Source organism: Centruroides sculpturatus, unplaced genomic scaffold (genome assembly GCF_000671375.1).
Source record: "Centruroides sculpturatus isolate CEXI.00-Female unplaced genomic scaffold, Cexi_2.0 scaffold311, whole genome shotgun sequence".
In the NCBI taxonomy this organism is placed as follows: Eukaryota; Metazoa; Arthropoda; class Arachnida; order Scorpiones; family Buthidae; genus Centruroides; species Centruroides sculpturatus.
Genome location: NW_019384505.1, coordinates 62,167 through 89,247, shown reverse-complemented (window position 1 = coordinate 89,247; position 27,081 = coordinate 62,167). Strand labels below are relative to the sequence as shown.

Below are 27,081 nucleotides of genomic sequence, written 5' to 3'. Positions count from 1 at the left end.
CAAAATAAAATATTTTCTTTTTTTATATTAATAATTTCCTAATTGTTATAAATGAAAAATACCTTTTTTCTGTAAATTTGATCATCAACCATTTCTTTTAGTAATATTAAAAATGCATATTAAAGAATGTCAATTCATAGTAACTAAGATACCATTGTGATTCTTATATTGAAGATCATTTACAAAAATTCTTGTGATTGATGCACTGGAATGATTTGCTTGACTGATCAAAATGACATAAGAAATGTGATTGATTGAATCATCAATCAAATATAATAATATAAGAAATGCAAGAAATTTTGAGCATTGAAGAATGACAAATAGTCTTTTATATTTTGACAGGATTTGATAATCTTACACAGCTTGACATTGAGTTGAAATTCTTCAAATGTTGATTTGAAACTAGAAAAATCTGTACAATGAAAACTTTTCATATATAAGATATTTTTCCTGATAACATTTGTAGTTTGAACTTATATATCATTCAAAAATACAATTGTTGAAATAACATTACTTTTTCATATAAAATTTGCTATGTTACATGAATTTGCACTTAATGTATAAAAAATCATAGTATAAATTTTCTGGAAAAAAAATGTGTTGAAATTGGAGCTTCTGAATTATTATACACAAAGAACTATCTCAAATGCAATTTGCAAAATATTTATCATCCATCAAACTTGCAGTTTATACCAATTTTAAGATACCATTGCATGCAATAAAAAAATATATTGCTTAAAATGGTTGCTGTATGAAAAATGGGTGGTAGTTTGTAATACTGTAAAAGAATGTAGATAAAACAAATATATAATTTTAAATGCACAATTTTTATGTATATAAAAATATAGCTGAAATTCAGTTTTAAAAATTAATAAAATATTAATTTTTTCTCTACACTATTTTTCAAATGTAGACAGATTATTATATTATAACATTATTCTAAATGAGATAATCCCTAATCCATCTAAAATAAATTCAATGAAAAATATCAATTTAAGAATTTTTAAGTAAAATCTTTATTATTTTAATTCTTGAATTTATGGCTACAATTAAAAATGATAGCTAATATATCAATAGTTCTACATCTGCTAATTGAATATACTAATAAATTAAAATTTATCTTAAGTTCATCTTTATAGATGAAATTATTAAATATATCTATGTGCTTGATAAGTTAAAATATAAGATTTTTAAAATTTTTAATTTTGCAAAATTAAAGTTGCGTAATTACTTTGTTTAATAATTTTTATTTAAATATGCCTGAAAAATTCAATATAATAAGATATAAATGTACTAAAAGTAATAAGTAACTATATAGGCATATTTGAAGCATTAACTGTTAATTAAAAAAGCAGAAAGGTATGTAATTTGTCTAAAAAATTGTAACAGCAATGCAAATATGTTTATATAGTTACTTATTACTCTTAGATTATAGACAGAAAGCTTATAACATAAAATGTACATTTATCAAGTTATAATTCTAATATCTTAACAACTATATCACAGAATCTGACCATTTAATTAATAACTTTTAAATTTTCTTCAGTATAAGATTCATCATTATAAAGTAATGAAAAGTTGTTGTTTGATTTGAAAGAACATTATATTAGTGAGATCAATATTATTTCAAATAAAATTAAATTTTAATCTGTTTATATTTAACAGGATTAGTTTAAATTGTGAAAATTAAAAAGACAACATTTTAAAATAAGTGATTGGTNGAAAAATACCTTTTTTCTGTAAATTTGATCATCAACCATTTCTTTTAGTAATATTAAAAATGCATATTAAAGAATGTCAATTCATAGTAACTAAGATACCATTGTGATTCTTATATTGAAGATCATTTACAAAAATTCTTGTGATTGATGCACTGGAATGATTTGCTTGACTGATCAAAATGACATAAGAAATGTGATTGATTGAATCATCAATCAAATATAATAATATAAGAAATGCAAGAAATTTTGAGCATTGAAGAATGACAAATAGTCTTTTATATTTTGACAGGATTTGATAATCTTACACAGCTTGACATTGAGTTGAAATTCTTCAAATGTTGATTTGAAACTAGAAAAATCTGTACAATGAAAACTTTTCATATATAAGATATTTTTCCTGATAACATTTGTAGTTTGAACTTATATATCATTCAAAAATACAATTGTTGAAATAACATTACTTTTTCATATAAAATTTGCTATGTTACATGAATTTGCACTTAATGTATAAAAAATCATAGTATAAATTTTCTGGAAAAAAAATGTGTTGAAATTGGAGCTTCTGAATTATTATACACAAAGAACTATCTCAAATGCAATTTGCAAAATATTTATCATCCATCAAACTTGCAGTTTATACCAATTTTAAGATACCATTGCATGCAATAAAAAAATATATTGCTTAAAATAGTTGCTGTATGAAAAATGGGTGGTAGTTTGTAATACTGTAAAAGAATGTAGATAAAACAAATATATAATTTTAAATGCACAATTTTTATGTATATAAAAATATAGCTGAAATTCAGTTTTAAAAATTAATAAAATATTAATTTTTTCTCTACACTATTTTTCAAATGTAGACAGATTATTATATTATAACATTATTCTAAATGAGATAATCCCTAATCCATCTAAAATAAATTCAATGAAAAATATCAATTTAAGAATTTTTAAGTAAAATCTTTATTATTTTAATTCTTGAATTTATGGCTACAATTAAAAATGATAGCTAATATATCAATAGTTCTACATCTGCTAATTGAATATACTAATAAATTAAAATTTATCTTAAGTTCATCTTTATAGATGAAATTATTAAATATATCTATGTGCTTGATAAGTTAAAATATAAGATTTTTAAAATTTTTAATTTTGCAAAATTAAAGTTGCGTAATTACTTTGTTTAATAATTTTTATTTAAATATGCCTGAAAAATTCAATATAATAAGATATAAATGTACTAAAAGTAATAAGTAACTATATAGGCATATTTGAAGCATTAACTGTTAATTAAAAAAGCAGAAAGGTATGTAATTTGTCTAAAAAATTGTAACAGCAATGCAAATATGTTTATATAGTTACTTATTACTCTTAGATTATAGACAGAAAGCTTATAACATAAAATGTACATTTATCAAGTTATAATTCTAATATCTTAACAACTATATCACAGAATCTGACCATTTAATTAATAACTTTTAAATTTTCTTCAGTATAAGATTCATCATTATAAAGTAATGAAAAGTTGTTGTTTGATTTGAAAGAACATTATATTAGTGAGATCAATATTATTTCAAATAAAATTAAATTTTAATCTGTTTATATTTAACAGGATTAGTTTAAATTGTGAAAATTAAAAAGACAACATTTTAAAATAAGTGATTGGTAATTACTTTTGAATTTGAATTATATTCAATATGAAAATAATGTTAAAGTTTAAAATATTTATTTGCAGCACAAACATGATTAAATATTTATATTTATGGTATATTGTTTTCATTTTATATACTTGTTATATTATATTTCAAATATTTATTTCTTTCAAGTTCTTAAAATAAAATAATATTACCTTTGAAAAATAACCAACAAGATGACATCCTTTTTGATCATTTTTGGTTAGAACATAGAATAAAAATGGCTCCACATCATAATAAAGAGTTTTATGATCCAGAAAAAGTTTTGCTAACAAGCACAAATTTTGACAATAAATTTTGTTCACGTTACCATCCACTTCAAACACTGAGAGATCATTTTGACGATAAATTTCTGTTGCAGGAGGATGAGTCCAATCACATTTTTGCTAGAAAGAAATTTAATCATTATTATATAAAAAATTATATTTATGATGACAAAATAATTATACTTAATTAAATGATAGATAGAAAATTTAATAAAACAAAAAAAAAGTGTAAATACACAGATATGTATTCTAGAACTGTCTTTTAGTATAATAGTTTTTTCAAGAAAAATAACAAACTTGTTAAAAGCAAATCATATATATTTCACAAGTATTTTCCATAACATTAAATTTATCATCATCAGCATGTTTTAATAGAAGAATGAAATAAAAAAAAATTTAAAATACACATCTGAAACAATTGATATTTGTCATTATTCTCTAATAAAAATCCATATCCTAATTATAATATCTATAATTAATGACAAAACAATGCAATTTTATCATCACATCTGAAATAATAAATTGAAAAACACTGTTAAATTATCTTGAAATATCATCATTTATTTATTGTACATTGGGAATTACATTCCTATTACAAGGGGGTTGCATTTACATGTTTACTTGTTTTTTACTTACAATACTTTTTGATTTTAAATTTATTCCATTTCACTAATAATAACATATTATAATATTCCATTTGAAAACACTGTTAAATTATTAAAAATTTACAAAATTTAAGAAAATTCTTAAATAGACAATACAAAAAAGTGTCTTTTCACTTGTACTTTCTCATATGCACACAAGGAAAATAACAGTTCCACAGCAGAGTCAACTTTTTATTTGAGGCTACTCATCTGCCTCAATATGTAAACATGTAATTTTGTAAATTTTTAAAAATTTTTGTCCTGGCAAATTTTTTACAAATGTTGAATTATCATCAATCATAAGTATACAAATGCAAAATATTAGCATGTATTTCCTATGCAGAAAAACTGCCATAAATAAATCATCCAGATGTAATAAATATATTTTAGTGTTTAAAACATTTAGAAACTAATAAAATTTATCTTCAATTTGAAATATGAGATAACATATAAATTTATTTTTCTTGTAATTCTATATTTGTGCTAAATTTTCTTATGTACATTCATATATTATATATTGTAAATTTAATTTATTTGAATTTTGTATGTAATTTTATTTTGATGTATTTCTATTATTTTATTCCACACATTGTAAAGGGTTGAAAATTTTGTATTAATTTAAATAAACATATATGTATACTGTATATAGTATTAGTCTAAGAAATAATGTCATCCCAACAGGTTTATCAAGGTCAATAGATTAATGTACAAATAAGTATTTTATCACTAGAAAATATTTGTTTAGCCTTTCTTGTTTTAAATAAATTATTAGTGAAATTTTATTACTTCAATATATAAAAAAATTATTTATGTAAAGTAAATGACTTCATAAATTTTTAACAAACTATACAAACTTTTTCATCTTTCTAATTGGATAGAATGATGATTATTTTACAATACCATTATTTTTTCAAATTTCTACAATTAAATTTATAATATAAATTTATATTTAAAAAAATGCTAATATAAATATTTATGTCTCTTATTCCTCATAATAATTTTTTTTTATTAATAAATCATAAAAATAAGATCATTAAATTTAAATAACTGTAATTAATTTAATGTTTTACACAAAATATCGCTTAATATATGGTGTAAAACATTAAATGATTAAGTGATATCAAGTATTACTTTTATTTAGATATATATTTTTGTAATTTAAGTTATAAATGATAAATATTTTATAAATAAAATATAAGGAGAGAGAAATATCTTGAAACCAAAATAAATGAAATTCTAAGTAAATGATCTTGGTCTATTTTTATGCATTCTTAAACTCTAGTAAGTTCAAGGTCATATCAATTTTTTTGCTTTTATGTTATAAATCAGCTTTCTTTAAACAAAAATATTTTATTCACAGAAATCTAAATGTTAAAGACCTTGATTAAAATCTAGTATCTATTGAATTACTTAATAAAAGAAATGTTAAATTATGAAAATTTTATTATTTGACTTGAGTCAATTCATCTAATAACTAAAGGTTTGATCTCGTAATTTTAAAAATTAACATAATAATCAAAAAATTATGCAGAATATTAAGAATATTAGAAAGCAACTTACATAAATAATTCAATACATAGTTTTAGTAAATTTAATTGGAATCATACTAACATATTCTATTTTGATTTGAGTTGAAAATTTGCCAAATAATAAACTATTTTAAGTTAAAACAAATGACATATAGTTTCTTTAGAATGTAATAACTTATATTTATTATTATTATTATTTATATTCTATTAGGTATTATAAATCAAAAAGATTAAAAAATGAAAAATATTTATTGTTTAAAGCATACATGCTATTTTATGAAATTCTAACAATTTTCTTTTAGAAAATTTATGGCAGGTGTATAGGAGAATTTGCCTAGTATAAAACACACCAGATAAATATTTATTACTTCATTTTTAATTAAAACATATTTTCAAAATAATTATTAATGCTCATTATTAACATATTAATATACTGTTATATTGTATCAATAAAAAAGTCAAAAACAATATTAAAAATTGCATATACAGGTATCCCTCATACAGCATGGCATTCTACAACATAATTTCACTCTAGCAAGGTTGAAAAATTGGGGATATGTCCTAAACAACATGGTTTCCAGCTTCACTTTAATATGGTTCAAGAAATCATTTGTACAAATTTTTAAGTGCAAACTTCATTATTCAATATTTTTTTTATTCAAATAAGCTTGAGTGTTGTCTCAAATTTGCCCATAGATTTTAGAATATTGAAATTTTCAATTTGTTTTGTGCCTTTCATCAAGTTTACTTTAATGAAAATTGTAAGATGGCCAATCCGGGGGAGATAGGGGGCTTGAAACCCACTTCACGGCACCTGTGTAAGTTGCCGTCTCCAAGGTGGGATCTATTAATCCCGCGTCAGGATGGACCTAAGGGAAGGTTGTATGTGGGCGGTGACGGCGGAGGCAAATGACGACAAGTGTTTTACACAAGAAAGCCGTTTATTTGTTAACATATGCTTACATCGGCAGTCGACAGTCCTTCACTAGTTTCTTCCCTCGAAGATGCGGAGTGTGAGAACTTCGGCGTCGGTCGTAGCCCCGGGGCGGACGAGATGCTGTTGCTGATCACGGCGGACGATCGGAAGATATAAGCGGCGGAGTCCACAGTTCCTTTGCGACGACACACCACAATAGAAGTCACTACCTTTCGTGGAGTCGGAGGAGAGCCCCCCTGACCTCGGATTTCGGATTTTTATAGTTTTTCTCTTCCACTATTCGGACTTCCGATTGGCCCTTCATCCCCTTTCTCGCTTCCCGATTGGTCTCTCTTTTGTTTTGGGATAAACTGAGACCGCCTCAGGTCACGAGAAAGGTCCGATTCCAGGTGTCTGCTCGACGCCGTTCTGTCGATTGTTGACAATATTGCAAGACTCGCGCTCATAATTTAGCTCCGTTACTCGCGATTTCTGTCATCTGGGTACTCGAACGATCATATGCAATGATTTATCTCTCTTAAATCTTTCCCTCTTTTCAGAAATTGTTTCCCTAGATTGACTGTTTATGAGAGCTGGGGTCAAAGTTCTACCTGCATATGACCACTTGACTCTGAATTATAACTTTTCATTCTGACATTGACAGTTAGTTTAACACGTGTTCGAGTCATCCGAGACTCGTTGTCTACATTTTGTGCCGCGTTGTTTAAATTATGGGATTTTCCTCTCCCTCTCATAATTAATCTATCGTTATTATTTAATCATAGGAATATCGCGATTTACATGATTCGGACCTCGGTTGGGTCTTCACAAAATTGACAGTGCATGTTTTTACTTCCTTGTCGTAGCTTTCCTATCAACCAGATGTCATTGTCATTGCTTTCAGACTTTAGCCTTTAAGACTGTCACTATGTTTTGTTTTTATACATTAATCTTTGTATTTAGTAAAGTTTATTTAAACATTTTTAGGTAGGTTTTATTAAAGTTCTTTATAACTATAAATAAGTAATTATTCACAAAAATTAACAAAATATAGCCATATCTCAATACTTGAACTGTTCCCAACTCAAACAATTTGGTATCTGAACACAATTTCTGGTGAAAAATCACTTGGTACTTGACTGAACAAATGAGGGTCCCCTAAAACAAATTTTTTATTAAAAACATATTTTTATTTTGTCATCCACAAAAAATTTTTATAATAAAAATAAGAAAAATGAAGATGTTGCCAATATCTGTCCAAGATCAACAAAACAGCTTAGAAGATGACAGTACAGTACTTTTAATTGTGATTTTAGTTAATTATTGATTGCTTTAATAAACATATTTCTCTTAATGATAGAAAAGAATAGTATACTTTTGCTAACTTTTAGAACTTAATCCTATGTTTTGCATTAGTCTTTTGTTTTGTATAGCACAGATACATGTAACACAACACTTTTTTGGAATGTAACTACCATATATGAGGGATACCTGAATTTGTTTCTGTATGCAAAACATAAACAAAAAATGAAAAAATATATATATTGCTATATTATTTAAACAGATAATTTTCACAAAACAATAAATGCAAATATTTTATAATGAAAATAATTTTAAGAAAAGACATTTATATGTAAAAACCAAATTCTTAGGAGAATATCAATAAATTTTTTCAAAAATACTACTTATATCATCATTCAAAGACAGATGGAATTTTTTTCTTAAAATATTTATACACATCTTTAATTCACACAATAGACTGGTTCACAAAAATTTCATGTAAATTAAAACCATGTAAGATGAAACTAACATTTATATGAAATACACAATCTTGGGACCTACCATCCATCTTGCTATCCTAGTATACAAAGTATTCAAACTATAATGCTTTTAAAAATTTTATTTTTTATTGGCTCAAAAACATATCAATTTTATACATTGATATTCTTAATGTTTATTGGCATATAAGAGTGGCAGGACACAGACACACAAGAAAATAACAACTCAGTAAGGACCATTACAAGACTGTAAATATATTTTAACTTAAAATAGATTTTATTTGTTTTTAATCAATTAGAAATCATTTACTGATATGCATTTCATATTTATTGACAGTCCTAATTATTATGATATGCTTATAAACAATAGTTCTATTTGCATTAAATTTTAAACAATCTGTTCAAAAAATTATTTACTTCAGTCAGAAATGTTTTCAATTTATATTACTTTCATTCATTTTCTGGTAGAAAAATTTAGTTTTCAACCATGCATATCCATGAAATCACTCTACATCAGTAATAACAATAAGTCATAATCCTGAGAAAAATTTCAAAATAATAGAATACAATATAAAACCAGGAAAAAGGTGTAATAACCAAGTCTCACACTAAGCTACAATTGGATAATTAGAAATAAAAAAATACTAAACATAAAAGGTTGTAGTTGTATCAACTTTCTATCTAAAAAAGAATAGTTGCTGGTAAAAACAACTGTCCTTTTTAGATGGACAAATTTAATCTACTTTTAAGAGCTTGATTTATATAAACAAAAAAGTCTCATAGCAAAATAGAATCAGTATGCATATGATGAGATGTCCTCTTAGTTTGACTTAAATATAGAGTCTTCCAAATACAGAATCTGTATTTGGAAGACTCTATATTTTTTTAGAGTATTTATAGATTTCTCTTGTACATACAAGAAAAAAAAATTACTTTTTAAGAAAGAGTTTATTACAAGGAATGCAATGTTTCTAGATTACACAAAATGATCTTATGATGGAAAAAACAATAAATTTTTTAAAAATATGAATTATTTCTTCATCAAATTTTGACTTTAAAATCAATAATAAAACACATTCATCTTGTTTTTAAAATCAAAAGTATCTACTTAGAACTTAAATGTTTTTGAGTGCTGTGCAGTTCAGCTTTGGAATACAACTTCGAATAAAGGAATGAATTATTCATAATATTTTTTAAAAGTTTACTCTCTATCTCCAACAACAATAATAATAAAACAATTTATTTTATAAAAGACAACAAATCACACATTAATTATTAAAATCTACAAAATTAAAATTAGAAAAATATTTCCTCTATTCTATAATTTGTGTTAACTAACTTTTAATAAATTAAAAAGAATAACCACCATTGGCAGGATACTTTCAATTACTTATGAAACTAGTGAAAAAAATATTTATTACTCAAACAATGCAAAAATTAAATTGCATAAACTAAAATAAGAAGTATGACCACTTTCAAATGGGCTACTCAGTCATACCACTAAATGATGCTACTTTGTCCTGTCCATTCATCTCACCACTGAAATCCTTGTATTTTGAAAATATGCTTTCACACTGGTTTTAGTGGTACACATCTTTGGCAGAGATGCAAATCTCCACCAGAAAACACCATCTTTGCATGGTGTTGAGATTTCCATACAAACTACTTTCGGTGATAATGTTAAATAATTGAACTAACCTCATGTTCAGGGTGGAAAACCAGACCAGATTTGTGGCAAATTTTTATACAGATAAATTTATTATTAAAATTGATCAATGAAAAGTTAATGCTGCATAGTACTCTTCAATTATCAAATGTTCAGGGCCCTGCTACATAAAAATTACAAGACTTATAATACTTTTAGCTTGTTGACATATTTGCAGCTTGTTACTAATTATAAGTAACTTTACACAATCAAAATTGCTACAACTAATGATTGTAAAAAACTTGTAGTTTATTACTAAACTTTTTATTCAATGTATTTTGTTTGTAATTTGTAACTTGTAAAGTTCATAGCATCTATAAACATTTTATGCAATATGATGTCATTGGATTGCTGTCATTGTGGTAGACATCATCATCATAGGAGGAGAGCAAAAAAGAAAAGTTTTCATCAGAGTCATAATGAGCAGAAATATATATAGCATAACAGTAAGTAGCATGTCTTTTTCACATATACCACCAAGTAGTGCAACTTAGTGAAGCTTATGAGTTTCTGGTACACATAACCAAGTAGCCTGTCTGAAAGCAGCCTATAAGTTTGTAATATTGAAAGATTTTTCAAGCATCCAAAACTAAGTTTAGCCAGTATTTAAATCACTTCAATTTATTGAAATGTTGACTATAAAGAAAAAATTTTAGTAACTAAAAGATGAAAATGTTTCAGACTAACCCAAAATAGATGCAATAAATTTTATCTTAAATCACAGAGGATTTATTATAGTATCTGGCAGGACTTCATGTTTATTTGATGCTAATTGTAAAAAATTCACATGAATCACCTTTCCTACTTCAAAACATACAAACAATAATTTGTCCGGTAAGGAAATGACAGAATTTAATTGTTGTAAGGTAATGACGGATCCATATTTCATAACAACATATTTTCAGGAAATTTTTATGACATGAAAACACCGTTCTTCTTTGTCATAAAAAGTCAAAAATTTTGGCATCTATCTTTATGAGTGTTTTTAGTAAAAAGTGTAGTTGTTCATTACAATGGAAAATAATAAACTGTTTTGGTACTCAATGTGTAAATAGTTTCTGGATAATGTAATGTTCGTAAATAAATGATAAGATTAATTACTGCCAATATTTAATCAAATCTCTCCATTAAATTCCTAGCAAATAATGTATGTATTAGTAAAACTCAAATTTCTTTACTGACAGGATACTGATTTACAAATGATGAACAAAACATTGATTAAAAAAAAAAAACAAGAAACTCAATTTTTCTGCCACTGTTTTTAAATTTATCTGCTAGTAATGATTTATTTGTCCATCAAGTTTTACTGATGTACTATATATTTCCTCTTCCAAAATCTGCTGTTGAGTTTTGTTACATTATCTTCTAAGATAAAAAATTTGAGATTATGTACTATGTACTTTTATGTATATTTATATTAAAAAAGTAACATAATTTATAATTTGATCTATCAGTCTTCTACAGTCTGGTATTAGTTATAATTNATAAAATTAAATTTTAATCTGTTTATATTTAACAGGATTAGTTTAAATTGTGAAAATTAAAAAGACAACATTTTAAAATAAGTGATTGGTAATTACTTTTGAATTTGAATTATATTCAATATGAAAATAATGTTAAAGTTTAAAATATTTATTTGCAGCACAAACATGATTAAATATTTATATTTATGTATATTGTTTTCATTTTATATACTTGTTATATTATATTTCAAATATTTATTTCTTTCAAGTTCTTAAAATAAAATAATATTACCTTTGAAAAATAACCAACAAGATGACATCCTTTTTGATCATTTTTGGTTAGAACATAGAATAAAAATGGCTCCACATCATAATAAAGAGTTTTATGATCCAGAAAAAGTTTTGCTAACAAGCACAAATTTTGACAATAAATTTTGTTCACGTTACCATCCACTTCAAACACTGAGAGATCATTTTGACGATAAATTTCTGTTGCAGGAGGATGAGTCCAATCACATTTTTGCTAGAAAGAAATTTAATCATTATTATATAAAAAATTATATTTATGATGACAAAATAATTATACTTAATTAAATGATAGATAGAAAATTTAATAAAACAAAAAAAAAGTGTAAATACACAGATATGTATTCTAGAACTGTCTTTTAGTATAATAGTTTTTTCAAGAAAAATAACAAACTTGTTAAAAGCAAATCATATATATTTCACAAGTATTTTCCATAACATTAAATTTATCATCATCAGCATGTTTTAATAGAAGAATGAAATAAAAAAAAATTTAAAATACACATCTGAAACAATTGATATTTGTCATTATTCTCTAATAAAAATCCATATCCTAATTATAATATCTATAATTAATGACAAAACAATGCAATTTTATCATCACATCTGAAATAATAAATTGAAAAACACTGTTAAATTATCTTGAAATATCATCATTTATTTATTGTACATTGGGAATTACATCCCTATTACAAGGGGGTTGCATTTACATGTTTACTTGTTTTTTACTTACAATACTTTTTGATTTTAAATTTATTCCATTTCACTAATAATAACATATTATAATATTCCATTTGAAAACACTGTTAAATTATTAAAAATTTACAAAATTTAAGAAAATTCTTAAATAGACAATACAAAAAAGTGTCTTTTCACTTGTACTTTCTCATATGCACACAAGGAAAATAACAGTTCCACAGCAGAGTCAACTTTTTATTTGAGGCTACTCATCTGCCTCAATATGTAAACATGTAATTTTGTAAATTTTTAAAAATTTTTGTCCTGGCAAATTTTTTACAAATGTTGAATTATCATCAATCATAAGTATACAAATGCAAAATATTAGCATGTATTTCCTATGCAGAAAAACTGCCATAAATAAATCATCCAGATGTAATAAATATATTTTAGTGTTTAAAACATTTAGAAACTAATAAAATTTATCTTCAATTTGAAATATGAGATAACATATAAATTTATTTTTCTTGTAATTCTATATTTGTGCTAAATTTTCTTATGTACATTCATATATTATATATTGTAAATTTAATTTATTTGAATTTTGTATGTAATTTTATTTTGATGTATTTCTATTATTTTATTCCACACATTGTAAAGGGTTGAAAATTTTGTATTAATTTAAATAAACATATATGTATACTGTATATAGTATTAGTCTAAGAAATAATGTCATCCCAACAGGTTTATCAAGGTCAATAGATTAATGTACAAATAAGTATTTTATCACTAGAAAATATTTGTTTAGCCTTTCTTGTTTTAAATAAATTATTAGTGAAATTTTATTACTTCAATATATAAAAAAATTATTTATGTAAAGTAAATGACTTCATAAATTTTTAACAAACTATACAAACTTTTTCATCTTTCTAATTGGATAGAATGATGATTATTTTACAATACCATTATTTTTTCAAATTTCTACAATTAAATTTATAATATAAATTTATATTTAAAAAAATGCTAATATAAATATTTATGTCTCTTATTCCTCATAATAATTTTTTTTTATTAATAAATCATAAAAATAAGATCATTAAATTTAAATAACTGTAATTAATTTAATGTTTTACACAAAATATCGCTTAATATATGGTGTAAAACATTAAATGATTAAGTGATATCAAGTATTACTTTTATTTAGATATATATTTTTGTAATTTAAGTTATAAATGATAAATATTTTATAAATAAAATATAAGGAGAGAGAAATATCTTGAAACCAAAATAAATGAAATTCTAAGTAAATGATCTTGGTCTATTTTTATGCATTCTTAAACTCTAGTAAGTTCAAGGTCATATCAATTTTTTTGCTTTTATGTTATAAATCAGCTTTCTTTAAACAAAAATATTTTATTCACAGAAATCTAAATGTTAAAGACCTTGATTAAAATCTAGTATCTATTGAATTACTTAATAAAAGAAATGTTAAATTATGAAAATTTTATTATTTGACTTGAGTCAATTCATCTAATAACTAAAGGTTTGATCTCGTAATTTTAAAAATTAACATAATAATCAAAAAATTATGCAGAATATTAAGAATATTAGAAAGCAACTTACATAAATAATTCAATACATAGTTTTAGTAAATTTAATTGGAATCATACTAACATATTCTATTTTGATTTGAGTTGAAAATTTGCCAAATAATAAACTATTTTAAGTTAAAACAAATGACATATAGTTTCTTTAGAATGTAATAACTTATATTTATTATTATTATTATTTATATTCTATTAGGTATTATAAATCAAAAAGATTAAAAAATGAAAAATATTTATTGTTTAAAGCATACATGCTATTTTATGAAATTCTAACAATTTTCTTTTAGAAAATTTATGGCAGGTGTATAGGAGAATTTGCCTAGTATAAAACACACCAGATAAATATTTATTACTTCATTTTTAATTAAAACATATTTTCAAAATAATTATTAATGCTCATTATTAACATATTAATATACTGTTATATTGTATCAATAAAAAAGTCAAAAACAATATTAAAAATTGCATATACAGGTATCCCTCATACAGCATGGCATTCTACAACATAATTTCACTCTAGCAAGGTTGAAAAATTGGGGATATGTCCTAAACAACATGGTTTCCAGCTTCACTTTAATATGGTTCAAGAAATCATTTGTACAAATTTTTAAGTGCAAACTTCATTATTCAATATTTTTTTTATTCAAATAAGCTTGAGTGTTGTCTCAAATTTGCCCATAGATTTTAGAATATTGAAATTTTCAATTTGTTTTGTGCCTTTCATCAAGTTTACTTTAATGAAAATTGTAAGATGGCCAATCCGGGGGAGATAGGGGGCTTGAAACCCACTTCACGGCACCTGTGTAAGTTGCCGTCTCCAAGGTGGGATCTATTAATCCCGCGTCAGGATGGACCTAAGGGAAGGTTGTATGTGGGCGGTGACGGCGGAGGCAAATGACGACAAGTGTTTTACACAAGAAAGCCGTTTATTTGTTAACATATGCTTACATCGGCAGTCGACAGTCCTTCACTAGTTTCTTCCCTCGAAGATGCGGAGTGTGAGAACTTCGGCGTCGGTCGTAGCCCCGGGGCGGACGAGATGCTGTTGCTGATCACGGCGGACGATCGGAAGATATAAGCGGCGGAGTCCACAGTTCCTTTGCGACGACACACCACAATAGAAGTCACTACCTTTCGTGGAGTCGGAGGAGAGCCCCCCTGACCTCGGATTTCGGATTTTTATAGTTTTTCTCTTCCACTATTCGGACTTCCGATTGGCCCTTCATCCCCTTTCTCGCTTCCCGATTGGTCTCTCTTTTGTTTTGGGATAAACTGAGACCGCCTCAGGTCACGGGAAAGGTCCGATTCCAGGTGTCTGCTCGACGCCGTTCTGTCGATTGTTGACAAAATTGCAAGACTCGCGCTCATAATTTAGCTCCGTTACTCGCGATTTCTGTCATCTGGGTACTCGAACGATCATATGCAATGATTTATCTCTCTTAAATCTTTCCCTCTTTTCAGAAATTGTTTCCCTAGATTGACTGTTTATGAGCGCTGGGGTCAAAGTTCTACCTGCATATGACCACTTGTCTCTGACTTATAACTTTTCATTCTGACATTGACAGTTAGTTTAACACGTGTTCGAGTCATCCGAGACTCGTTGTCTACATTTTGTGCCGCGTTGTTTAAATTATGGGATTTTCCTCTCCCTCTCATAATTAATCTATCGTTATTATTTAATCATAGGAATATCGCGATTTACATGATTCGGACCTCGGTTGGGTCTTCACAAAATTGACAGTGCATGTTTTTACTTCCTTGTCGTAGCTTTCCTATCAACCAGATGTCATTGTCATTGCTTTCAGACTTTAGCCTTTAAGACTGTCACTATGTTTTGTTTTTATACATTAATCTTTGTATTTAGTAAAGTTTATTTAAACATTTTTAGGTAGGTTTTATTAAAGTTCTTTATAACTATAAATAAGTAATTATTCACAAAAATTAACAAAATATAGCCATATCTCAATACTTGAACTGTTCCCAACTCAAACAATTTGGTATCTGAACACAATTTCTGGTGAAAAATCACTTGGTACTTGACTGAACAAATGAGGGTCCCCTAAAACAAATTTTTTATTAAAAACATATTTTTATTTTGTCATCCACAAAAAATTTTTATAATAAAAATAAGAAAAATGAAGATGTTGCCAATATCTGTCCAAGATCAACAAAACAGCTTAGAAGATGACAGTACAGTACTTTTAATTGTGATTTTAGTTAATTATTGATTGCTTTAATAAACATATTTCTCTTAATGATAGAAAAGAATAGTATACTTTTGCTAACTTTTAGAACTTAATCCTATGTTTTGCATTAGTCTTTTGTTTTGTATAGCACAGATACATGTAACACAACACTTTTTTGGAATGTAACTACCATATATGAGGGATACCTGAATTTGTTTCTGTATGCAAAACATAAACAAAAAATGAAAAAATATATATATTGCTATATTATTTAAACAGATAATTTTCACAAAACAATAAATGCAAATATTTTATAATGAAAATAATTTTAAGAAAAGACATTTATATGTAAAAACCAAATTCTTAGGAGAATATCAATAAATTTTTTCAAAAATACTACTTATATCATCATTCAAAGACAGATGGAATTTTTTTCTTAAAATATTTATACACATCTTTAATTCACACAATAGACTGGTTCACAAAAATTTCATGTAAATTAAAACCATGTAAGATGAAACTAACATTTATATGAAATACACAATCTTGGGACCTACCATCCATCTTGCTATCCTAGTATACAAAGTATTCAAACTATAATGCTTTTAAAAATTTTATTTTTTATTGGCTCAAAAACATATCAATTTTATACATTGATATTCTTAATGTTTATTGGCATATAAGAGTGGCAGGACACAGACACACAAGAAAATAACAACTCAGTAAGGACCATTACAAGACTGTAAATATATTTTAACTTAAAATAGATTTTATTTGTTTTTAATCAATTAGAAATCATTTACTGATATGCATTTCATATTTATTGACAGTCCTAATTATTATGATATGCTTATAAACAATAGTTCTATTTGCATTAAATTTTAAACAATCTGTTCAAAAAATTATTTACTTCAGTCAGAAATGTTTTCAATTTATATTACTTTCATTCATTTTCTGGTAGAAAAATTTAGTTTTCAACCATGCATATCCATGAAATCACTCTACATCAGTAATAACAATAAGTCATAATCCTGAGAAAAATTTCAAAATAATAGAATACAATATAAAACCAGGAAAAAGGTGTAATAACCAAGTCTCACACTAAGCTACAATTGGATAATTAGAAATAAAAAAATACTAAACATAAAAGGTTGTAGTTGTATCAACTTTCTATCTAAAAAAGAATAGTTGCTGGTAAAAACAACTGTCCTTTTTAGATGGACAAATTTAATCTACTTTTAAGAGCTTGATTTATATAAACAAAAAAGTCTCATAGCAAAATAGAATCAGTATGCATATGATGAGATGTCCTCTTAGTTTGACTTAAATATAGAGTCTTCCAAATACAGAATCTGTATTTGGAAGACTCTATATTTTTTTAGAGTATTTATAGATTTCTCTTGTACATACAAGAAAAAAAAATTACTTTTTAAGAAAGAGTTTATTACAAGGAATGCAATGTTTCTAGATTACACAAAATGATCTTATGATGGAAAAAACAATAAATTTTTTAAAAATATGAATTATTTCTTCATCAAATTTTGACTTTAAAATCAATAATAAAACACATTCATCTTGTTTTTAAAATCAAAAGTATCTACTTAGAACTTAAATGTTTTTGAGTGCTGTGCAGTTCAGCTTTGGAATACAACTTCGAATAAAGGAATGAATTATTCATAATATTTTTTAAAAGTTTACTCTCTATCTCCAACAACAATAATAATAAAACAATTTATTTTATAAAAGACAACAAATCACACATTAATTATTAAAATCTACAAAATTAAAATTAGAAAAATATTTCCTCTATTCTATAATTTGTGTTAACTAACTTTTAATAAATTAAAAAGAATAACCACCATTGGCAGGATACTTTCAATTACTTATGAAACTAGTGAAAAAAATATTTATTACTCAAACAATGCAAAAATTAAATTGCATAAACTAAAATAAGAAGTATGACCACTTTCAAATGGGCTACTCAGTCATACCACTAAATGATGCTACTTTGTCCTGTCCATTCATCTCACCACTGAAATCCTTGTATTTTGAAAATATGCTTTCACACTGGTTTTAGTGGTACACATCTTTGGCAGAGATGCAAATCTCCACCAGAAAACACCATCTTTGCATGGTGTTGAGATTTCCATACAAACTACTTTCGGTGATAATGTTAAATAATTGAACTAACCTCATGTTCAGGGTGGAAAACCAGACCAGATTTGTGGCAAATTTTTATACAGATAAATTTATTATTAAAATTGATCAATGAAAAGTTAATGCTGCATAGTACTCTTCAATTATCAAATGTTCAGGGCCCTGCTACATAAAAATTACAAGACTTATAATACTTTTAGCTTGTTGACATATTTGCAGCTTGTTACTAATTATAAGTAACTTTACACAATCAAAATTGCTACAACTAATGATTGTAAAAAACTTGTAGTTTATTACTAAACTTTTTATTCAATGTATTTTGTTTGTAATTTGTAACTTGTAAAGTTCATAGCATCTATAAACATTTTATGCAATATGATGTCATTGGATTGCTGTCATTGTGGTAGACATCATCATCATAGGAGGAGAGCAAAAAAGAAAAGTTTTCATCAGAGTCATAATGAGCAGAAATATATATAGCATAACAGTAAGTAGCATGTCTTTTTCACATATACCACCAAGTAGTGCAACTTAGTGAAGCTTATGAGTTTCTGGTACACATAACCAAGTAGCCTGTCTGAAAGCAGCCTATAAGTTTGTAATATTGAAAGATTTTTCAAGCATCCAAAACTAAGTTTAGCCAGTATTTAAATCACTTCAATTTATTGAAATGTTGACTATAAAGAAAAAATTTTAGTAACTAAAAGATGAAAATGTTTCAGACTAACCCAAAATAGATGCAATAAATTTTATCTTAAATCACAGAGGATTTATTATAGTATCTGGCAGGACTTCATGTTTATTTGATGCTAATTGTAAAAAATTCACATGAATCACCTTTCCTACTTCAAAACATACAAACAATAATTTGTCCGGTAAGGAAATGACAGAATTTAATTGTTGTAAGGTAATGACGGATCCATATTTCATAACAACATATTTTCAGGAAATTTTTATGACATGAAAACACCGTTCTTCTTTGTCATAAAAAGTCAAAAATTTTGGCATCTATCTTTATGAGTGTTTTTAGTAAAAAGTGTAGTTGTTCATTACAATGGAAAATAATAAACTGTTTTGGTACTCAATGTGTAAATAGTTTCTGGATAATGTAATGTTCGTAAATAAATGATAAGATTAATTACTGCCAATATTTAATCAAATCTCTCCATTAAATTCCTAGCAAATAATGTATGTATTAGTAAAACTCAAATTTCTTTACTGACAGGATACTGATTTACAAATGATGAACAAAACATTGATTAAAAAAAAAAAACAAGAAACTCAATTTTTCTGCCACTGTTTTTAAATTTATCTGCTAGTAATGATTTATTTGTCCATCAAGTTTTACTGATGTACTATATATTTCCTCTTCCAAAATCTGCTGTTGAGTTTTGTTACATTATCTTCTAAGATAAAAAATTTGAGATTATGTACTATGTACTTTTATGTATATTTATATTAAAAAAGTAACATAATTTATAATTTGATCTATCAGTCTTCTACAGTCTGGTATTAGTTATAATTAACACATTTGTAAAAACTTCTGAGCAATTATATACTAATCTGTTAAATAAAGCCATAGTCTCATTGAATGTCTTGCAAATTTATCAAAGAATGTTTTATTTTGATCCTAGAGGGAATATTTTCTTTATTTCAAATATTTAAAGTATTTGATGTTGAATTCCAAGAAAAGAATTTATACTTTTTTCTTTCTTTTTTGTGTTTAAAAAATTATTTTGTATTTAAAATAAAACTCAAAAATACCAACAAATAATTACTTAACTACAACATATTTTTTGAATCAGGTTTAAAATTTAAAAATTATCTGCAAGATAGGTAAATTTTTTCTTTGAAACCAGATTCAAAATATATTTAATATATATATATATATTATATTTATATTGCTATAATGATGCTATAATTTCATTATTTGTCACAACTTTAACAGCTTTTTTAGGGTCAAATGCTTTCTCTGACCATGATAATTTTATTCCTATCAATTCTCTGGTTATTCCTGTCCATATTCAGCCAAAGTAATATACAATAAATAAAATAATAATTTTCATATTTATTCATAATTAGACAAAACTTTAGCCTAAACTAAAAGACTGTTGCATTATAATCAGGGCTGTGGAGTTGCATCAAAATCTACCGACTCCAACTCCAACTCTTCCTTACCATCCGACTCCGACTCCAACCAGGGGCGGACGTGTTACCGAAAGAGACCCGGAAATTCTGATGTCATCACGTGACCTCAGAATAAAAGGTTCAATAAATAGAGTTCTAATAAAGATAGAACATAGAAACTTTTTATTCCAAAGCTGTAAGACTCCTCTTAATGTAATATATAAATATGTATTCCGATAATTTTTACTTTTTCGGCTATTATATATAACAGATGGAAAGTGTAGCGCTCGATGAAAAACTGACCCTCCCAAATTTTTACATTTTTGGACTCAGGACACCTTGAAATTTCAAGATATGCAAAAGATTAAAGGTTTTTTTCTATATGTGTGGATGTTAGACTGCGTATGTGGGGCATGATTTTGTTCACCCTGTTTGAAGCCTAATAATTTCTGTCGTCAGAGTGATCAGAATCAGAGTCAGATGGTTTAACACAGGAGTTAGTTATTAAGCGTCAAAGTGGTTGAACTAAATCATGTCCTCATATACATTCTAACATCTTAGGCAAGAACATCTTAACAGGTTTTATTGTACTATTATAAAATGACAAAAAAGCTTACTTTAAGGGTAGAGACGAGTTTTATTTATTTATTTATTTATTTTTTTTTAAATTTCTAACGCTAATAACGTGTAGAATATTCAATAAGATATATGACACATGACCCCTTTTATGTCTTCACCCTGTCGAACTTTAATTAAGAACCAAACTTTAATAGTATTAATGCCCCTTTATATGCAAGCTACAGTGCCACATTTCGTTTTTTAAACTTTACCCATTCTGAGATATTGTTTAATATCTCAGAACAGAAAATAAAGAAATTAAACAAATTAGACGCCAACACACACGTGCACACTAATTTTTCCCCTTTTATTAACTTTTTTGGGAGTTTGGGCAGTCTCCAAACGTGTAGATTTGCAAAAAAGACTTAGAGGGTCAAATTTGACACAATTCCAATACTTTTCCATTTTATATACATAACAAGTTGGTAAGTAAAAAGGAGTCATAGTTGGCAGATTTTTTGATGACTCCGGCTAAAACATCAAAACTCCACGACTCCAACTCAGACTCCACAGCCCTGATTATAACATAATTTTTTAGCTTAAATGAATAAATTAATAAATAAATTTAATGTAGCTTAATTTTCAACTTAAAGACAATACAATGTAAGTCCTTTTTTTAAATTCTTTTTTACTGACCAATAAAAAAGCTTCAGTTATCCATTGCAAAACACATTTGCCTTGTTAAATTCAAGAGACATTTATTAAAATTATTTGTAATTTAACTTTTTTAATTTAATATAACAAAAGAATTTTTTAGTATTTCTTTTTTTTTTTTGTCATGCCATGTCATATCCAATCAAGGTTTACTATATGAAATGTATATCAAATTACTAAAATACCTCACAAAATATTTTTTAAAATATTCATTTAAATAACTCAGCAAAAATGCTTCTCATTTTTCAAAAAATACTTTAAAAATTAATTCTTAAAATTTATAAAATGCCCTGTAATATATTTGATCAAGGTTTACTACACAAAATATATCAAAATATTAAAATATTTTCAAGAATTTCTAGAAAAATGTGTTTTATATTATAACAAACTCACCAAAGGATTTTCCATTTTGTCAAGTGTGAGATATTTTAGTAATTTGATTTATATCCCATATATATATATATTAAACCTTGGTTGGATATGAGATGGCATGACCAAAAAAACACCAAAATTCTTTTGTTATATTAAATTTAAAAAGTTAAATTAAAAGTAATTTTAATAAAGGTCTCTTGAAGTTTAACAAGGCAAATGTGTTTTGTAATCTTTACAATAAAAATAAACTTTTGTATCATTAGGAAAAGTATATCAAATTGGATATAAAATATTCAGTTTATTTTGTAAAAATACTGATAAAATGGTTTGATAAATAGACTAGAAGCCTGACAATAATCAATATTAATATTGATCGCTGTCATATTTTTTTATATGTATGTTAATGCTTTGATTAATGTTAGCATTGATCTAAACATTAACCCATATATAAAAAAATTGATTTTACTGTTTTTAGATTATGATACTTTCATTTATATATTAACTAATATTTTTGTATAATTACCAGGTCTTTCACGAGAGAAGACTTTAACATAAAAAAAATACTTATTTTGATATTTTGAATGTTAACTTCTTAATTTTCTTCAATATGCAATATAAAGATAAATTAATTGTTATAATTCCTCTAACTGTTATGTGACACACAAAAATTTTTGAAATCATATGTTATAATAAATCTTCATAAAATTAAATGATGCAATATAATACAAGTAGATATCATATATTTAATAGTAATTGTAAATTAATTACTGCTTAATACATTTTAAAGAATTATATATATAAGAATATTTAAATAACTTATAAAAAATGTCCAGTATTAGTCTGGGAAAACTTTCTGATAAACATATAACAAAAACTTTTTATAGATATTATTTTGATTTACTACAGTTAAAGTAACTTTACTGATAAAAAGAATAAAACAGTTTACTCTATGAATATTTAAGTTTTTGTTTATAATATCAATTACAAAAAATTTATTTTAAACATATTACCAAGTTTTAAAATATTTAAATATTTTACTGCATTTTAATTCTAAACTTATGACTTAATTTAAAATTCATTGTTCTAATTTTAAAATATACCATATGATACATTATGACGAAGCCAAAAGTTTGTTTTCAAACTGAAAATAAATTTAAAGATAACAAAGTTAAAATGAGTAAAGTCTAATCAAATTTAGAACATCTAAATTTAGCTAAGCTAACAAGAAATTTTCTCATGATCTCACGCCAATTTTAATGAATCTTATTGAATGTTCAAGTGTGATATTTCCTTGTTGGCACCATGATATAATTTAATTTACTTGGATGAACTAACATGACAAAAAGTCATCCATAAAAATTGCTGAATGCTTTTTATATATATTATATTTATATTGCTATAATGATGCTATAATTTCATTATTTGTCACAACTTTAACAGCTTTTTTAGGGTCAAATGCTTTCTCTGACCATGATAATTTTATTCCTATCAATTCTCTGGTTATTCCTGTCCATATTCAGCCAAAGTAATATACAATAAATAAAATAATAATTTTCATATTTATTCATAATTAGACAAAACTTTAGCCTAAACTAAAAGACTGTTGCATTATAATCAGGGCTGTGGAGTTGCATCAAAATCTACCGACTCCAACTCCAACTCTTCCTTACCATCCGACTCCGACTCCAACCAGGGGCGGACGTGTTACCGAAAGAGACCCGGAAATTCTGATGTCATCACGTGACCTCAGAATAAAAGGTTCAATAAATAGAGTTCTAATAAAGATAGAACATAGAAACTTTTTATTCCAAAGCTGTAAGACTCCTCTTAATGTAATATATAAATATGTATTCCGATAATTTTTACTTTTTCGGCTATTATATATAACAGATGGAAAGTGTAGCGCTCGATGAAAAACTGACCCTCCCAAATTTTTACATTTTTGGACTCAGGACACCTTGAAATTTCAAGATATGCAAAAGATTAAAGGTTTTTTTCTATATGTGTGGATGTTAGACTGCGTATGTGGGGCATGATTTTGTTCACCCTGTTTGAAGCCTAATAATTTCTGTCGTCAGAGTGATCAGAATCGGAGTCAGATGGTTTAACACAGGAGTTAGTTATTAAGCGTCAAAGTGGTTGAACTAAATCATGTCCTCATATACATTCTAACATCTTAGGCAAGAACATCTTAACAGGTTTTATTGTACTATTATAAAATGACAAAAAAGCTTACTTTAAGGGTAGAGACGAGTTTTATTTATTTATTTATTTATTTTTTTTTAAATTTCTAACGCTAATAACGTGTAGAATATTCAATAAGATATATGACACATGACCCCTTTTATGTCTTCACCCTGTCGAACTTTAATTAAGAACCAAACTTTAATAGTATTAATGCCCCTTTATATGCAAGCTACAGTGCCACATTTCGTTTTTTAAACTTTACCCATTCTGAGATATTGTTTAATATCTCAGAACAGAAAATAAAGAAATTAAACAAATTAGACGCCAACACACACGTGCACACTAATTTTTCCCCTTTTATTAACTTTTTTGGGAGTTTGGGCAGTCTCCAAACGTGTAGATTTGCAAAAAAGACTTAGAGGGTCAAATTTGACACAATTCCAATACTTTTCCATTTTATATACATAACAAGTTGGTAAGTAAAAAGGAGTCATAGTTGGCAGATTTTTTGATGACTCCGGCTAAAACATCAAAACTCCACGACTCCAACTCAGACTCCACAGCCCTGATTATAACATAATTTTTTAGCTTAAATGAATAAATTAATAAATAAATTTAATGTAGCTTAATTTTCAACTTAAAGACAATACAATGTAAGTCCTTTTTTTAAATTCTTTTTTACTGACCAATAAAAAAGCTTCAGTTATCCATTGCAAAACACATTTGCCTTGTTAAATTCAAGAGACATTTATTAAAATTATTTGTAATTTAACTTTTTTAATTTAATATAACAAAAGAATTTTTTAGTATTTCTTTTTTTTTTTTGTCATGCCATGTCATATCCAATCAAGGTTTACTATATGAAATGTATATCAAATTACTAAAATACCTCACAAAATATTTTTTAAAATATTCATTTAAATAACTCAGCAAAAATGCTTCTCATTTTTCAAAAAATACTTTAAAAATTAATTCTTAAAATTTATAAAATGCCCTGTAATATATTTGATCAAGGTTTACTACACAAAATATATCAAAATATTAAAATATTTTCAAGAATTTCTAGAAAAATGTGTTTTATATTATAACAAACTCACCAAAGGATTTTCCATTTTGTCAAGTGTGAGATATTTTAGTAATTTGATTTATATCCCATATATATATATATTAAACCTTGGTTGGATATGAGATGGCATGACCAAAAAAACACCAAAATTCTTTTGTTATATTAAATTTAAAAAGTTAAATTAAAAGTAATTTTAATAAAGGTCTCTTGAAGTTTAACAAGGCAAATGTGTTTTGTAATCTTTACAATAAAAATAAACTTTTGTATCATTAGGAAAAGTATATCAAATTGGATATAAAATATTCAGTTTATTTTGTAAAAATACTGATAAAATGGTTTGATAAATAGACTAGAAGCCTGACAATAATCAATATTAATATTGATCGCTGTCATATTTTTTTATATGTATGTTAATGCTTTGATTAATGTTAGCATTGATCTAAACATTAACCCATATATAAAAAAATTGATTTTACTGTTTTTAGATTATGATACTTTCATTTATATATTAACTAATATTTTTGTATAATTACCAGGTCTTTCACGAGAGAAGACTTTAACATAAAAAAAATACTTATTTTGATATTTTGAATGTTAACTTCTTAATTTTCTTCAATATGCAATATAAAGATAAATTAATTGTTATAATTCCTCTAACTGTTATGTGACACACAAAAATTTTTGAAATCATATGTTATAATAAATCTTCATAAAATTAAATGATGCAATATAATACAAGTAGATATCATATATTTAATAGTAATTGTAAATTAATTACTGCTTAATACATTTTAAAGAATTATATATATAAGAATATTTAAATAACTTATAAAAAATGTCCAGTATTAGTCTGGGAAAACTTTCTGATAAACATATAACAAAAACTTTTTATAGATATTATTTTGATTTACTACAGTTAAAGTAACTTTACTGATAAAAAGAATAAAACAGTTTACTCTATGAATATTTAAGTTTTTGTTTATAATATCAATTACAAAAAATTTATTTTAAACATATTACCAAGTTTTAAAATATTTAAATATTTTACTGCATTTTAATTCTAAACTTATGACTTAATTTAAAATTCATTGTTCTAATTTTAAAATATACCATATGATACATTATGACGAAGCCAAAAGTTTGTTTTCAAACTGAAAATAAATTTAAAGATAACAAAGTTAAAATGAGTAAAGTCTAATCAAATTTAGAACATCTAAATTTAGCTAAGCTAACAAGAAATTTTCTCATGATCTCACGCCAATTTTAATGAATCTTATTGAATGTTCAAGTGTGATATTTCCTTGTTGGCACCATGATATAATTTAATTTACTTGGATGAACTAACATGACAAAAAGTCATCCATAAAAATTGCTGAATGCTTTTTATATATATATATATATATAAAA

General features: G+C 25.5%; 1 protein-coding gene across 2 annotated transcripts in view; it reads right to left on the bottom strand.

Moving 5' to 3' along the window:
- Nucleotides 1–11,932: 11,932 nt before the first annotated feature.
- The window catches only part of LOC111622190 (histone acetyltransferase KAT6B-like), a 36,878-nt gene continuing 21,729 nt past the window's right edge, over nucleotides 11,933–27,081 (bottom strand). Inside the window, exon 3 of one of the 2 annotated variants that reach the window (XM_023364539.1) lies at nucleotides 11,933–12,239. In XM_023364539.1, the coding sequence (XP_023220307.1) occupies nucleotides 11,964–12,239 (276 nt within the window). In that variant the 3' untranslated portion in view covers nucleotides 11,933–11,963. The remainder of the gene's footprint in view (nucleotides 12,240–27,081) is intronic. The other variant, XR_002756214.1, reaches the window with a different exon arrangement.